Consider the following 17,590-nt stretch of genomic DNA (forward strand, 5'->3'; position numbering starts at 1 on the left):
CAAAACAGCTTACATCATTCTCCCTTCCTCCATATTATCTTCACAACAACCCTGAGAGGTAGGGTACGCTGAGAGTATGTGACTGACTCAAAGTTGCCCGGTCAGCTTTCTACAGCAGAGTAGTGATGTGAACCTGAGTCTCCCAGATTCTATTCTGAAGCTCAAATTGTTACACTACACTGGCTTTTGTTGGGAAGGATGTGCTGGCAAGCAGACAGGCGTAGGTGAGTCACACAAGTCTTGTGGTATCAATCTGCTTGATGGTTGCTTCTGGGCCTCACCCCAATGAGACTTCCCTTAAAGGCCGAAACAGCCGTGGAAGGGCTCTGCCCCCCTACCCCTATCTTTACTGACAGAAACCAAGCCTGTAATACTGGTTTATCTGTTATGGTTGCCTAGCAACAGCCACCGAATGTATCTGATTAATGCTACAGGCACTCCTTTTATCATTTTGAGTTTTTTCCACAGTCACATGCATTTTTTTTTTTTAGATTTTCTATTTTTCTGCAAATCTGGGGCACTTTTCAGGTGTAAGATCTGTCTTATCCATTCTTGGCTCCAGTCTCTGGATTTAAGTATCCTCAGACGAGGACCACTTGGCTATTAGTATATAATATTGGCACCCGCTCAGTATATGATCTTTCATCAATCTCTAACTGGGAGACAGGTTTGGGTGGCCTTTCTATTGAAACCTTTTCCATTCTACACATATTCAGGACAGGGTTTGCCCAGTTTTGACTGTATGTACATTATGTAAGTACCAGTAATATGTTAGGGCTCTTGATGGGTCATCAGTTGTGGAGCTACTGAATGTGTACCTTGGCTGAACTGGCTGAAGTGGTGTTGTGGTCTCTGTTTGTATATTGGTATCTTAGAACTATCACTGTGGCACATACAGAAACCAGTTTGTGAGGCCATGCTAAAGACTCATCTGCTATTGTAACTATTTATTGTTTTGTCACATGTATGCAGAGGTTAGAGCTAAATTTCTTGCCAACTTGTTAGTGGGGCGTAACTTTACCTCTGATATTGACAAATTAGTTTTTTTGTTATCTGATACTGATTCATTTGTCACTAGCAGAGTATCCCTATTTGCCTTAGCTGCAAAAAAGATTAGGACCAAGATTGTTTCCCCAGAAACCTAACTTTTTTCATAATTATCCGGTATTTATTAAGGTCCCGTTTTAATTGTATTTTATTTGTATTATTTTAATAACTGTATTTTATGCTTGTAAAATAGATTTCTATTTTTACTGTTCTTAACTTTGTATTGTGACAGCCTTTGGCCATATACAATTAAACTACTACTACTATTATTGTAACTATGGGATTATTCCAGGCTGTAATGCACCCAGCACGTGAGAAAGTTCATACTCTGGATTTACTTCTCAATATTGAGTAGTTTTCTGGTGGTTTGGTTAGGATCATTACCTACTAAAGGTACAGGTGGCTTTGCCTCCCTCTCTTCATATAGGTGATGGAATAGTTAATATGGTACACTACTGAAGACTAATGAATTCAGGTGATTTCCAGAATGCTGTACAGAATTTTGAGAATCTCATGAATGAAGCTCATGTGATGGCTTGGAATGTCAAATTATTTGTAGCATTATACAGGGTTGCTCCCTGGTTGCCTCTTCCTCCTTCTAGAAGATCTTTCATTCTTTGATTTATTATAAAACATGAAAAGAATCAGGAAATGGCTTTTTCCAGGTTTTGATCATTAGTAGCATTACTGCCTCTGGACTGAAGATAATAACGAAAACAGACCTACCTTCCATCCACTTTTTAAATAAACCATCTCTGCCAATGGCCACCTCCAGTATCTCATAACTACAAATCTAGTTTAAAGTTCTAATTTTGTAAGAATCATATATCAAAAATCCTTGCTCACTTCCTGTCAGTCACCTTTTTTCTATGCTAAAAACCTCAAATTTCTTAAGCATCTTTTCATAATCAAAATCATTTCAGACACTATCTGAAGAATGGAGCTCCGACTCTTGAAAGCTTAGACCCTGAAAATCTTGTTGGTTTCTATGGTCCTACTGGACAAAAATCCTGCTCTTCTACTGCAGACCAACATGGCTACCCACCTAACTAAAATCATTTCAGTTGTCATTGCATTCTCCTGCACTGTTGTTTTCATTTTGAGGAACCAGTTACCAGGACTGGATGCAGCGTTTGTTATTCAGCACTACGATACTTAATTTAGAGGTTTCTGTTTGATGGCTGAATGCTGAAGGTCCAGCATATTGTAACTTGAACTCCTTCCTCTTTGTTACAACAAAATAAATATTCCTTCCATTGTGCAATTGAAAAAGATCACCCTGTGTGCCTTCTCAGCAAATGCTGAGCTCCTGCCCTGCTTTACACGGAGTGCAGTGACAGAAATGTCCTCCTTTCCTGCTAGTATTTCCGAAGCCATTGCTGACAGGTCACACATTTATGATGCCATGTGACTACATGACCGCTATACTAAGTACCCTAAAGAGCTATGAATGAATGAATGAATGAATGAATGAATGAATGAATAGTTCAATCAAAATAACAATAATAGTATTACTGTTACTGCATGCTCTTCATGCCACTGGACCCTCCTTTTGCTGTCTTGGGTTTCTTATCTCCACACCAAACAAATGGCCTGCTAATGAACACCTTCATATGCATTAAAAATTTGTTCATGTCGGATTACTCCACTCATTTGTAGGAACAACTGATCTCTATTCTGCTGTTTCTGCAAATATTCAGATCTAAAATAGAATTTTAACTACACAAAGAGAATTATATCTGATCAAAATGCGGCAATTTAAACTACTGCAGAACAGCAATGACAACTATTATTTCCCTAAAATAAAGTAAAATCTGGAATGTTTTATACTGGCGGGGGGTGGGGGGAGAGACACTGCACTGTTTCTCAACAGATGCACTGACAATATTCATATATATATAATTCTTCATGCTATTGGAAAGGAGCTAAACTGTAATTTTCAATATGGTTTAACTCATTCTGGAATGATTTAGTATCAAAATGAAAAATAATTTTTATTGAAAATAATAATAATAAACCTATAGCTACATATATAATCCTTTGTATCACATACTTTCCCTCCATTTAGCAGAATGATACTATAATCTGGTTAAGATCACTGTGCTAAATGGTGCTCTGTATACGGGCCTGGATGCTACAACCACATTGCTCATATGTTTCACTCCATCTACAGGGCAGCTTGCTTACTCTGCTACTAGAACTTCTGCTTGCACAAAACTAATTGAAAAACATTGATCTTGCACAAATAGAGGCTCTAGCAGCAGAGGAAGCAAGCTGTGCTTATGTTATCAACTCTAGCTTGGGAAATTCCTGGAGATTTGGGGCTGTGCCTGGGCCTTGGGGATGGTGGAGTTTAGGGAGGGAAGGGAGCTCAGTGGGAATATGATACCACAGAGTTCACCCTCCCAAACTGCCATTTTCTCCAAGGAACTGAAATCTGCTGTTTGGAAATCAGCTGTAATTCCAGGAGAACTCCAGGCCCCACTTTGTGGATGGTAATCCCAACTACACTGCAGCTGGAGTGGTGTGTGTGGAATATGGTCACAGGATCTAAGATACTGTGTTCTGAACACTGAGCTGTAAGTTAGACACAAAGCCAAGAACAAACCTGTTACAAATAGTTTGTACAAGCAGGAGGCTCTCTGAGGAACGGGTAGGAGAGATAATTTGCAAATTCCCAGCTATATAGAGAGCTCTCTACATGAGACGCCTCAGCGCGTGTTCGTCAAGTGTAGGGAGTAGATATGGGCACGAACAGAAAAAACCACGAACATGGTGTTTATTGTTCATTGCCACCCACGAACAACGAACACTGACGAACATGATCCTGTCACAAACTTGTTCGTGGGGGCCAGCAGGCTCTCCTCCAGAGCCTGGCAGCAGGCCTGGAACCTGAAGGAGTAGATCCCTATCCCACCACACACAAATAAAATTCAAGCTCCAATGAACTCACCCTGTCTCTCTAACAGCAGCTGCCTCTCTCTGAAAGCCAGCGCTGGGAGGCCCCCTCCCCCCTGGTCTTTTCCTCTTGTAACAAATTTGGAGCTCCAGTCCACACTTGGAAGGAAGACCTGCCTATCAAGCTAAATTGGGCTTAGATTGGGATTTCCAGGGTAACAGCAGGAGTTCAGACAGAGTTCAGACAATCCCTGCCTGAGCTGCCAAGGGAATTGATTGCAAGTGCCAGACTGTCTGGCTTGATGAACAGCAATGAACAGCAACGAATGAGGCTTGCAACGACCACCTGTTCACAAACAGCAGATTAGGCTGTTCATGGGGTTTTTTTTAGTTCATATTGCTGTTCGTGCCCATCTCTAGTAGGGAGACCCAATGTTAGCCTGGAAGTGTAGTTTAAAAAGACAGAGCGAGTGGAGATTGCTCCTCAGAGGTTTGTTAATTTCATCTTCACGTCCCCCAAGGCTCTGTCAATTTCACCTCTCCAGTCTAAAATTGTGTGGGATCGCAACCAGAGGACAGCAAGGAATGAAAATGGGCTGGAGTTACCTTCCAGAGCCAGGCTTGGACCTGGAGAGGTTATAATGAGCTGAAGTTTCCCTTCAGGCATTTCACAGTCCCTTCATACAGCTTCAGTGTATAGCAATGGGTTTGCCCTGCCACCAGCTCCATCTTTTTAAACTTCCCTTCCCAGCTACCATTGTATCTCCCAACATGTGTTCTTCACATATCAGATATCTCATGTAGAGACTCAAAAACACCCTACTCTGTCTGCAGGTGGCCTACATTTTATATTTGGAGGGGGGACAACCGCTTTATTATTAGATTACTATTAGACACAGTGATGTTACTTAAAGTTTTGTTTCATAGCTATGTGAACCCGGTTATTTATGTCTACTTTGAACTAAAGACTTCAGGAGTACCTCTCCAGGACCTCAAACCGCATGAGTATACTCTTAACTAGCATATAGGGATATTACAAGTATTTTTCTTTGTCATTAGGAAAGAAAACAGTCAACGTTTCCAGCATAAATCCAACATTCCACACAAACTGAGTTCTCACTCTGGCTATCTGCAAAGTAAAAATTATCTGTGCATATGAAACATAAAGCAAAATTTGTCTTGAAAAGTGGACCCAAAATTAGGAAAGGAAATCTATTGTTTGCTGGGATTCACTTTGAGACTTTTATCTTTGCCTTGCTAAGGCTGGTAGAACCATAAAAACAAGATTCCCCTTCACCCAATATATATCTCATTTAATGCATTGTTTAATAAATTAGCCATTTCAGTCTGTCAAATATGACTAGCCTACATCTTTTATATTATAATCAAAAGGTGGATCCTGGTTAGAAATCACAATTGATCTCTTAGTTTAAGATCACAGGCTTAGGCTGGGAATAATATCAGTCTTAGTGATGCACTGAATAATTTAGCGCAGTGTAAAACAAATTAGAGCATGTTCCGTTGTTCATAAGATGGATGGTGCAACAAAGAGGTGGGTATTTTAATATCCTGCTTAATGTCAGCTTAGAAAATGAGATTCTTCCCTAACCTTTCGGCTTTGTTCACAAAGATAGATGGCCACACAGCCATACCAAGAAAGGAACGCTAAAATGTATTTGAGGATTCAAATAGCTGGGATTTCACTCTGAAAAGGGACTCATAAAAATCGTGCCTCCTTGAATAGAAATGTGCTTTGTTGTGATATTATTTAAGGAATAGAATGAATTAACCTAGAATCTCCTGCTTATAAGTTATTTATTTTGTAGGAAAGACTGGCTATGGAAAATTATGCCAAACATTCTATTCAGTAGAAGCATTAGATTATTCCAGGTTAACAAACCCTCATGCACTTTAACTCTAGGGCAGCTGGTTCCTGTGAAGCCAAGGGAATGTGAGAGAGGCAAAAAGATACATGGACAAGAGTTTCAAGGACCCATTTGATTTAACCCACTCTCATGCTTGCAGCTCCTCTGTTGTAATGGGCAATGAGGATAAAAGGCATTCTGCTGAAGAGGAGGTAAGTGACCCCTTAGAAGGGACCTATTCTTCAGATGACAGACTGCTAACTTTTTGTTTAGGGAGAGTGAAACATGGCAGTGGGTGATTCAGCAATTAACACTAACATGTGGCATCAAAAAATATGACACAACATTAGACCAGCAAAGTCAGTACTAAAAACTGACAAACGTTAATTAACAGTAACAATTCATAACAAAGAAAAAGCACTGAAAGTATATTCAACAGAACAATCCATGTCAAGACATAAAAGATACTAGGTTTAATTTCCAAAAGCCCCTCTAAACAGAATCACTTTGCAGGTTTCTGTAAAAACTAACAAGATGGGCAACCTCCTAACTTCCTACAGGAGGCCACTGAGCAAGCCCTCCAAATGGACAGGGACAGAGCACACAACCTTACAACATAGTACAACAAGGAACAGTTCTACTGCAAGCCAACACAGCTACCCACTTGAAACTAAGCATGGCTAAGATGGTGATGTTGGAAAGATTTGTTAGGCATTGGGGAACATTTCAGAATAAGCAAACTCTACAAAAGGGACAGGCTCCAAATAAACATAAATGGAACCAAACAGCTGCAATTAAATATAAAGACGTTTGTGGAGCATCTTTTAAACTAATTCCTTGAGGACAGCTGTCAGGAGCTGTGGATCATCTGTATAATTTTAAAAATCATGCCTAGTTAACTAAGTGTGTGTAAAGTGCTGTCAAGTCACAGACAACTTATAGCAACCCTGTAACATTTTCAAAGCAAGAGACTTCAGAGGTGGTTTACCGTTATCCACTTTTGCTTAGTGACTCTGGATTTTCTTGGTGTTCGCCATCTAAATACTACCTAGGGCCTAACCTGCTTATCTTTTGAGATTTAACAAGATCAGGCTAGCCTGGACCATCTAGGTCATGGCCTGAATATCGTTGATTAATATTGATAATTTGAACCAGCAATCTTTCAAATGTTCATTTAAATAATGGTCCTGCTATTTCCAAATGCATTTTGGAAATCCTACAAGATATCTTGCCAGATCTCTGTTCCATTCAAACATATGGCTTGGCTGGGCTCTGTTGTCTTTAAACCCTTAGTGAAATGTCTCCATCAAAGACAGGCTTTCTAGAGTATAGGATGTGTGCCATATTGCACGCATCTCCAAATAAAGTGACAATTGAAACAAACAACTGACAAAAAACCCATCAGCACCTGCAAAGGCCTCCTCTCCAAAATGTATCAAGGCAACCATTGCTCAATGACAAACATCCTTTACAAGGAACTGATCTAATTATAAAGTTAAATTACAGGGTCCTTGTAAGAAAACACAATAACAGCAATGAGCTTGGAAGTGGCTAAATTCCCAACAAAATCATCCCTATTAGTTCCTATTCATGCCTTGAATTATGTCTTTTATCTCCGCGTAACATTCAGCATTTACTTACCGTTATATTTTGAAGTATTGCAACTTTCTGCTGACATTAATTTATTCCCAAAAATAGAAGGTTCTAGCCTTGTCTCTGTCAAATATTTAACCCATTCAGATGTTTACGTACCAGATTCTTTCTTGATATTTACAACAGTAAGAAAACTCAGCAACAGAAGCCAGATGAATGAGGACTGGTTTTTGAAAAAGAAGAGATGTAGTTACTTGATCTAACAATAAAAAGCAGCATCCTACCTTGAAAACAAACATTTCCCGGCGAAGAATTGCTAGAGTGTTAAAATTTCCATCACAGATGTTGGGTTTGGCTCCTGGGTAAGAAGGCTTGTCTCCTGTGGGTGGCCGGGGAGGTTTAGGCTGCCTGTCATTTTTCCGTGGGTCTGCTGGAGGGACAGAACGATGTGGGGGCACTGTTGGCAGAGGTTTTGTTGGTGGTGGGATCTTGTCAGGAGGACCTTTAAAAATACCAACAGGTTAATGCATAGGACAAGGCGGACAGCATGGGATAAGGTATATTGCAGCAATACAAATTTGAACACATTTCTACAATCTTCTTTCTATTGCATACTAACCCATTATAGAATATGGACCCATATCCCCAAGAATGCAATAAATAAATGTTGCTTGAGTTATATGAACAAGGCATTCACAAAGAAAAAGTTACAATTTTAGTTAAATTATTTTCAATTTCTAGATCATATTAAAGTTTGTGCCCGACAAATTAATAATAATATTTATTCATTAAATACTTAAACAAAAATAAGCACGTCTCTAATAAGACCCTGAAAGAAATGTGACTTGTGAACTTATAATTTATGAACTTATAATTAATGAAGGAACCCAACCATTTTTCTTTATCTAATATTTAATCTAGATGTTAAACCAAAGCCCACTTTTCTGTCACTCCGGGGAGAGGATACTCACAGCAATTGATTTGGTTGAAAACATCAAACCTAACTAAAGATTTTACATAAAATTTGCTGGTGATGTCATGCCTAACTTCCCAAATGAAATAAAAGTCTTCAAAGCCTAGCTTACAGCTGCCAGAAACCAGTATTTAGTAAAGGCAAAATAACACTGTCTGGACCTACTGTCTAGACTACCAACTCATGAGGTCATGGCAAATACCTTCTTTTTGACAAGAGAAACTCAACTAGTTAATTTCCTTTGTTAAACAATCTATTTATGATAGTACCCACAGTATTCTGCACAAATGCATTTGACTGTTACTGTATTGAGCTGAATGCTATGAAGCTGTTCCACTGTTGACAGAACCTTCCTCCAGCTCAAGAAGGCTTGCTCAGCGAAAATACATCTTCCACCGGAAAGAGGCTTCTTGCAATGGAGGAAGATACTAAACTTCTGCATGGGAGTTTGTTTTGTTTGTTTCATTTTTATTATTAATTCCCCAAAGGACTGTTTAGTTATTGCTTTGTTTCATATGGTTTTGTTTTGTTATTGTTTCTTTCATTATTATTTCACATTGGTTTCATTGGAAGTAACTCCCTTCCCCTTCTTGGGTCTGAACCTTCCTGGTTTCATATCTGAACTGGACAAAGCTTAGCAGGATTGCAGTCCTGCACTCGGACATCTACACTGCCAAATATCAGACAGACAGAATTTTCAGGCAACGAAAGGTGCCCATGTTTACCATTACAAAGTCTGCGGGAGAACTGATAAGAATCAGAAACAGTAACACATAAAGCAGCTTGAGGAATTGGCACTGCAGCCACTTAGCCTGAAGAACAGTAGCTTGAGCCTGTGGGGCGGTGGGGGGACTTCCAGTGCCAGGTAGACTTCTACTACTGTTGGCTGCTGCTGCTTTTTCAAAATCACCTCTTTCCCTCTCCTGTCACATCTGCCACCACCATGCTGCACATTCTTCTGAACAGAACAGAACCATCATGTTTGTTATGATGTGCTGTGTTTATGGACAGATGTCACATAAGATACTATAATGTATGAAATGTATGTAATTTTATTACTGGACTGTGTGTAATAAATTAAATTGAATTAAATTACTGTGCTTGGGACACTAGACATACCACACAGACTGAGGGCCAAGCTACACATGACGAATGACACTTGAACAGCAAGTGTATTTCTCCCTGTTCACTTGCCCTCCACTCAATCCACTTGCCGTTCAAGTGTCATTCGTCATGTGTAGCTTGGCCCTGAGTTATAGAAGACAGACAAATGCCAAATTAATAGCAATTCCCAAAGAACCACAGCAGCTTCAGGGGCAGGGTTGCCAGGTCCCTCAGAGACCAAAAGGGAGGGGGGCTGGGGATGAGGGGCAGCGGGGTACTTACCTCCCATCATTTTCTGGCATGACAGGAGAGCCGCAGGTTGTGCCGAAGCCAGATTAATTAAAAATTGCCTAATTGGAGGCCATGTTTAATAAATGAGGCTTAAGCATGATACACAGCTCCTCCGACCTGCTGTAAAATTACATAATTTTCTGGCGTGACAGCAGAGCGCAGGAGCTCACCCACGTGCATGCCTCTTCCCTCCCCCTGGTGCTTCCCCCACCCCCCGCCCGCTGGACAGATGAGTGGGGCCAGGGGCAGCAAGTGGGGGTATGGACTCTCCCAACCTGGGCAGCGGGCTGGCAAGCCTAGGGCACAGTTAGAAATCAAAATGGTATGGTAGGAGAAGCACACTGGGGCAATGTACAATCACAGCAAGTCACATACCGAAATAAAAAATTAATGATGAAGATGGGGGAGGGTTAAACAGAAAATTGGCCTCCAAAGCACTAGGAGTGGCATAAGGAAACCAGAAGACAATCCACAAATCAAATAATAATGCAGAAAAACAGAAACTATATTCAAGAAGAAACCTAAGAAAGTAAGGAAGGAATAATATAGTACAAAATAGTACACTGTATTTCGGCACAAGAAAACTTGCAAACAATTCCACTCCCTTTCCTTGCTTCCTTCTTTCCTAAAAACAGGGAAGCTGCAGTATGTGAAACCAACTCTTATCTGATTTCAAGTCCCATCCCATATGCTTCAGGACTGGACGACTTCACACATATATGTAATTTTGGTGGCTATGTTTTGCAATCAGTCAAGAAAACCGAGAGCTTCTCCACTACTCCAGGAACACAGCTTATTAGGAAAAGACAGCAAAGAGAGAGAGAAATTCCCTCCTGCAATAACAAAAGCTGCTAAACAAAATGGGTTTCTTTCATTACAGACTGTTTAGGTAAGGAATTTGTTTAGTTTTCATATTAATTACTACAATTATGGCACACTCCATTATTGTAATTAATAATGAAATAAATGCATATCTAGAAGATACTACCATTAGCAGAATTAATAGATTCTAATTCATTTAATCAGGGTCACTTCCAGGTTTTGAGGGAAGTACTCAGAGGACCCCTCCCCTTCTCTGCCTACCACCAGTACTCCCACTCCATTCCTTTCTCTACCTGCATCACCCCAACTTGCTCGGGCATTCTTCTCCAGCCTACCCACGGCTCATCCCATCATCAACGCTCACAGCCACATGCATGGCCTTTCTTCAGTGGCACTGGGAAGTGTGTATGGCTGGTGCGCTGCCAAGAGCACCACTTATACCACCTGTATGCTCTTCCCTGGTGCTGCTGGGCAGTGATGAGCACAGAAGGTCAAGCACTTGAAAGCAAGCAGATGAGGGAAGAGCATACAGGTAGGTGGTTGAGGAGGTGTGCAGGTAGGGGTGGCAGTGGCAGTGGGCCATACTAGAAGCTCTGGGCTCTGGCAGGTGCCCCAGTTCAGGGTATGTTGATGCCAGTTCTTATATTCTGCAATTATATTCTGCCACTCTGCTTGGCCAAGTCTGAAGCCTTCATCCAGTTCAAGGGGCCTTCCTCCAATGGAAGACACTCTTCTGAGCTTTTCCTTTTCCCAACACTGTCCTTTATCAATGTACAAAGCAACCAAACGTGTTATAGATACTTTGTAAGAGATAGAATGGGCAATGGGAAGAAACTAGTATGCAAATAAGGGTAGACTTCTGCAAAAGATGATCAATTAAACACAGTTTAAATGACAGAAGTTATTCATGCTGAAATTAAATGTCTAGCAAAATAATAAAATCTCGGAGGTCAAGCAAGCAGAGTGCTACTGACCTTAGATGTTTTGGAGTTTGAAGTACAAAATGCATATTATAACTGCTCCACTTGAAAGTGTGAGATAGAGGAGGAAATGAAGGGAAGCAAATAAAAGAGAAGAATAAAGGAGAAAAATAAGAAAGAAGGCAAGGGTTAAGCAGAAAGAACAGAAGAAGCCCAGCCCGGGTGAGGTGGGATATCCTACACTGAAGTAAAGTCAAAAACTGACATGGAAAGGTGCCTAAAATACTAAATACTATTTGGAGGTACCTGCTACAGGTACTAAATTCTACAGAGCAACAGAGCCCAACAGGGTAGGTTTCTAGCCAGGCAACTAGGATGCCTTCCCTTGCTTTCTCCCTTACCCAGAGCACATGCCACAGCTGATCCTGGCATTCCTCAGGGCTGACAATACCCTGTCTCTTAAAACTGTGCTGCAACCAGCCATTCAAACCAGAGGCTTCACCATAGGGAGGCCACCGCTGAAAAGCAGCTTTGGAACTTGTCTGTTGTATTTATTTCAATAGGGATCAAACTTCAGTGCATTAACTATCAAACTGAGGATGAATGCATTCTTTGTCGATGACACTGGTTGATTCAGAACATCATATTGTCAATGTTGTCTTCACAACTCACACTGAGATTTCTTAATGTTTTAACAGGAGTTTAGGATATCCTTGAAAATATGTTTTTACTATTTCATTAAAGATCAAATCCCACTACATATGGATTTCAGCTCAGCTTGCATACAGTATCTGACTACATCTTTCTCTTGGACAAAGCCATTGGCTTCATCACAGCATGAAATCAAATCCCCCTTTGATTCAACTATAGTTATTTTGAATGAATGGTCATTATAGGAATGGGTGTTCATTGTTTAGTTATCCTCAAAACACAGTCCCATGCAATTCCTCTGTGCACATGGACTTTTATGTATGTGCGTCCAACATGTAGGCCCAACATGTAGGTTGCCTGCCCCATTCATTTCCAAAAAAGAGGCACAAATCTGGACACACAATACATATGCAGATTTGATGTCTTTGGTGAGATGCAATGTGTGACACCCAGCACAATATATATTGGACCAGAGTTTAAGGCTGAAAGCAACTACCCTGTCCCATGTGTAATCCTTTTTTGGAAAGGCTACATACCATATATCTTTTGGATTCCCTGTAAATCATCATTAGGAAGTTTGAAGTTGTCAGTTTCCATGTACTGGTAAAATGGAGCCATGATGGCAGTAGGGTCATTTGAATGCTCCAAGCCTAGGGCATGTCCCAATTCATGAACTGCAACTAGAAACAAATCATTGCCTGGAAGAAAAGTGGGGTGAGGGAGAAATGCGTCATAAGTACATTATCAGTTCATCATATCCACTGTATTTAACGCAAAGCACCATTTAAGTGACTTTGTCAGGGGTAGGCAATATTTCACATGCAGCCAATGCACTACCTTCTTCCATAGCTTCTACATATGAGCCAGAGGCTCTCAATGAACCCAGCAATACACTTTTTAAAATATGTCACGGCTGCAAATAATATGCTAGACTAGGACATCCCTATAAAATGAAGCTCAAATTGTTTTCCAATGTTCCATAGCTGATATGATTTCCAAAGCTACATAAGCTTGGATCCTCTGAAGGAGTTCCATGCATAGCCTCTGCCATGCAGTGTGTTTCCTCTTCAGCTAAAACTTCTGTTTGCACAAAGATCCATTGCAAACCAGTGATCTTGTACAAACGGAAATTTTAGTGGAGAAAGAAGGTGGCAGAAATCAACAGGTAAAGAACTCCTTCATAGGATCCAAGCCATAGATGAAGATGCACATGCCCCTTTCAGTGAACACATGAAGCTGCTTGATACTGAATTAGACCATTGATCCATCAAAGTAACTATTGTCTACTCAGATTGGCAGAGGCTCTCCAGGATCTCTGGTTGCAATCTTTCACATCACCTACTACCTGATCAATTTCACTGGAGATGCCGGGGATTGAAACTGGGACATTCTGATTTATTCTAAGGGCTTATGTAAATTTTCATGTTACTTTTCTTTTTAGGACTATTGTAGGAATGCATAATTTTATTTGAAAGAGAGAGTGGAGCAGAATGGCTAAGCCACCATTTTGTTTTTGAACTAGCTGCTAAAGAATTATGGCTGTAAATAACATGATCCAATATTATGTTTACAAGCTTATTTACAAACCATATGTGCCTCCTTTATTACTCATAGTTTATTATTCTCACTTGTTGTTACTATTTTCAATTTCTTTCCCCTGCCTAGAGCCATATTCAGAATCAGTAGCCATGATGTCCCTGATCCCAAACGACTCCATTCCAACAGAAGGGACAAAGTTCCATGGAGCATCTAAGTCCAAAAAACGCCCCCCACACCGCTCATGAGAATCCAGTTCCACTCTGATCATTCAAAACAGAATGATTGGACTGCATCACATCAAAAATGCATTATTTTTTCCTTATCCTTTGCCCTTCCCTGTCATCACATATAAAAAAACTTCTGGCCAAAGCATTTATCATTCTCCAAGTACTCAACAGCTTTTAAAGGTAACCTTAGGATAATAACCTACAGAAGCCAATTGTTGCAGAAAATACTGCAGTTAACATGAAGAAATATAAGGCCATTTCACACAGATTCTTCAGATGTATATCTAAGTTGTCCTAAAAATAAAAGGATGAATACTACAACTATATATTTATGAATAAGTGTAACAAATAACATAGGTTCCCTCATCAGTTACCTGTTGAGTGTAGCTGAGATTTTTTAATGGGTACAGGTGTTAAATAGCTCTGCTAAACTAGGGAAATTGCAATATCACCAATTACAGCAATTGAGAATAGTCTTTGTATTTTTATTCAATGCATTTCAAAGTTACCTAATTGTATTCCATCTTGTTCTTCCTACTTTTAATGACTTTTTGACTCCACTAATTGCCACTGCTTTTTTACGACCTTATAGGGATGCCACCTCTGGCTTGAAGAATTACAAGAGATTTCGGGGTGGAATTTAGGGAGAACAGAGCTTGGGGAAGGGCTTCAATTGTTGCAAAACACACTGCTGCTAACACAAATACATTCAAAACAGGATTTCAATAAAGCTGTTTCTCCCCCCACCCCCACACATACACATTGATGTAAAACATACAGGCATTTACATTTTTTTTACAATTTTATAAAATAATATACAATGCATTGCTTATTTTTTTGAAGTTAGTGTGTTATTTTTAATTATTTTTTTAAAAAATGTATTGGGTTGAACATACATATTCAAAATACATTAAGAGTCAAAAATAGTTTTAAAAGAACAAAGTACAGAATACAGTATTTAGGATAAAGTTTATTAGATTAACTATATACGTTGCATTTATTGATCTAATTGAGGTCAAGTATCATGCTATATCTTGTCATACTATTATTTGCTTATTTATATTATGTTATAAATAAAGAATCTGTTGGAAAAATTGGTTTGGAGTTTGAAGATCATTCTTGCTAAAGTAATCAAAAAAAGGCATCCATTTGTCATAGAACTGTGTTGAAGTGTTTAAAGTAGTAGAATTGTAAAGATTATCTGTAATTTTTTCAATAATAAATTGATTCCATACTCTGGAATACCATTGGCTTACTGAAGGAGATGTTTATGCCAGTGCAATTGTCTTTGCCACTACTAAAAAGCTAGTTATGAGATCGTGTCTTATTACAGGGATTTTAAGATTTTGCCAAAAGTCTAAAAAAATTATTTGAGGTTTCAAAGGAATTTTGTAACCTGTTATCTGTTCAATCTGCTGTAGTACATTGCTCCAAAACGTGTTTATTGCTGAGCATTGCCAACAGCAATGGGCATATGATCCAAATGCATTGCTTATTTTAAGTAACTAACATACAGTTCTAAAAACACTTTCCTGGGAGTAAACTCAACTGAATAGCCATGAACAGGATTCTGAGTAGAGCTGCTTAGGATGGAACTGATAATGCTCATGATCCCATGCAGGCTCTCTTTCACATCTTGTTGCCATGACAAGCTCTTGTAGACAGGTACCAGTTGGAACTATCCCAGAAAGCTCTCATTCCAGTTTTGGCTTCTGCTTTAGTCTATACCTGCTCCAAAGGCTCATAATTGAACTGCCCTACTTTACCCTCCTAGGTAAAAGTTAATAATCTCAAGAAGCAAGGACTTATAGACTTGGTAGATATTGAGTTCACCCATATGGATCAGTGGGCAACCACCTATGGTGACTTCCAGTCCCTGGTCTCCAGTATCAAGCCATAATGTCTATACATAAACTATTATGTTAGATGATGACTGAGTTCTTTCTTTACACAAAAATAAGATTTTCAAAGTTTATAATAGGATCAGTCATTGGTTCTGTTTGAAGAGATTATGGGTTAAATTCAAAGGTTCTGTTCCATTAACAGTAGAAACTTTAGCTGATGTACAAAATTTTCTAAGAGCCTTGCTCTGGCAGAACAAGTACGTTTTTTAGTACAAGGTTCCATGTTTTCTGGGACAGAACTTTGGATCTAGCCCCATATATTTGAAATAAGTTCAGATTTCATTTTATACCAGGTCATTTTCCAAAAAGAAACTTATTGTAGTCGAAAACATTAATATATCAAGGTTAAATCAAAAATATCCTATTGCTTTAGTAATCTAATTTTGTTTACAAAATCAACAATACTGATTTTTATCCACTATGACGTAAGTAATGGTGCCAGGATCCTCAGTGGCCAAACCAGGGAGGGGGGCAGGGGGCAGGGGGATACTTATCTCTTGCACAGACAAAGCGCCCACCTGTCACACCGGAAAATGATGTCCCCAACTTAGTGTTGGGGAGCAATTTTTAGTACATTGTCCCCCTGGCATGACTCATAGCTTCCATATTGCACTTGAAAATGACATAATTTTCCAGTATGTTGAGGAAGCATGTGTGTGCCTCCCTGCTAGGTGCCTTTACCCCCCACTGGCCAGATGAGTAGAGGTGGGGGGCAGGGGATCCTATGCACAGTGCTAGAGAAACTTGTGGTATGATGACATCACATTTTTTTGTATTACTAGACATTACAAGAGGAAGTGATGCAAGGCTGGTATTTCCTTTGGTAGTCACATGACTTCTGTATTTTCTGATTCTAGCCTAGATCCTTGCTGTTTGGACCTCTCTGGAAATTTCTAGAGAGGTGTAACGTAACTTTCAGTTTTTTCCTGAAAGTGACATCATGCCGTCAGCCCAACAGCATTTTTTTAAATTTTCCTCCCAATGCTGCTCTGAGCAGTGATGGGAAACAAGAGGCAGGGGCAGGGATCTGTCCCCCACATACACGTGTCAGGAGACTGGCAACCCTATAGCAATCACATACAAGAAGTTAGCTTAGTGTTTTCATAGGGTCCAATTATCCATTTTTCATCCCTACCGAGCACACAAAAAGCCTATACAAGTTGCACTGTCCAAGCCATTATCAAGAATAGTATATGCATGCGTATCTCTACCCTGTCCTGCTCTCCCCTATTGTCTGGATACAGATAGGTACTCTTTAAAATAGGCTTGACATTTCAGAAAAACAATTGGTTTAGCTCAATTTTGCAAAAATTAGAATCCATTTATCTTTTACATCATTATACAGTCTTTTAACAAAAATTTTTGTGTCTGAATGGACAATGAATTTTCAAATGCAGGGAACACCAATGAAGATGTCATAAATAACAGTCACATTTTATAAACACATTTGGTTGGTTGCTATTATTATAATTTAGACCCTTCCCCCTGGTAGGTCTTTAAGAGCAACTTAAGTAAGTACACCGGAGGTGGCTTTAGGTGTGATGTTGAACAGAAGCATGGAGAGAGTACTTATTTCCATACTTTGGTTGCAAAGCAAAAATGCAAGAAGAGAATGAATAAGTAATCTATATATGTTGCATCACATCTGATGCCGTCATCTGGTCCAATGTTAAGTATAAATGGCCATCACTAGTTGTTTGATCATATCTTTTCTTCTGTTGGCTTGGAATGAAAAGGCACCAGAGTATTCTAAACA

At 39.6% G+C, this 17,590-nt stretch overlaps 1 protein-coding gene across 1 annotated transcript in view; it reads right to left on the reverse strand.

Annotated features, from left to right (window-relative positions):
• MMP16 (matrix metallopeptidase 16) overlaps positions 1-17,590 on the reverse strand; it is a 218,859-nt gene that overhangs the window by 66,667 nt on the left and 134,602 nt on the right. Inside the window, exons 5-6 of the mRNA XM_054984945.1 lie at positions 12,701-12,862; positions 7,688-7,905 (exon numbers count right to left, since the gene is read on the reverse strand). Of these exons, the coding sequence (XP_054840920.1) occupies positions 7,688-7,905; positions 12,701-12,862 (380 nt within the window). The remainder of the gene's footprint in view (positions 1-7,687; positions 7,906-12,700; positions 12,863-17,590) is intronic.

This window comes from Eublepharis macularius, chromosome 7, assembly GCF_028583425.1.
Source record: "Eublepharis macularius isolate TG4126 chromosome 7, MPM_Emac_v1.0, whole genome shotgun sequence".
NCBI classification, from domain to species: Eukaryota; Metazoa; Chordata; class Lepidosauria; order Squamata; family Eublepharidae; genus Eublepharis; species Eublepharis macularius.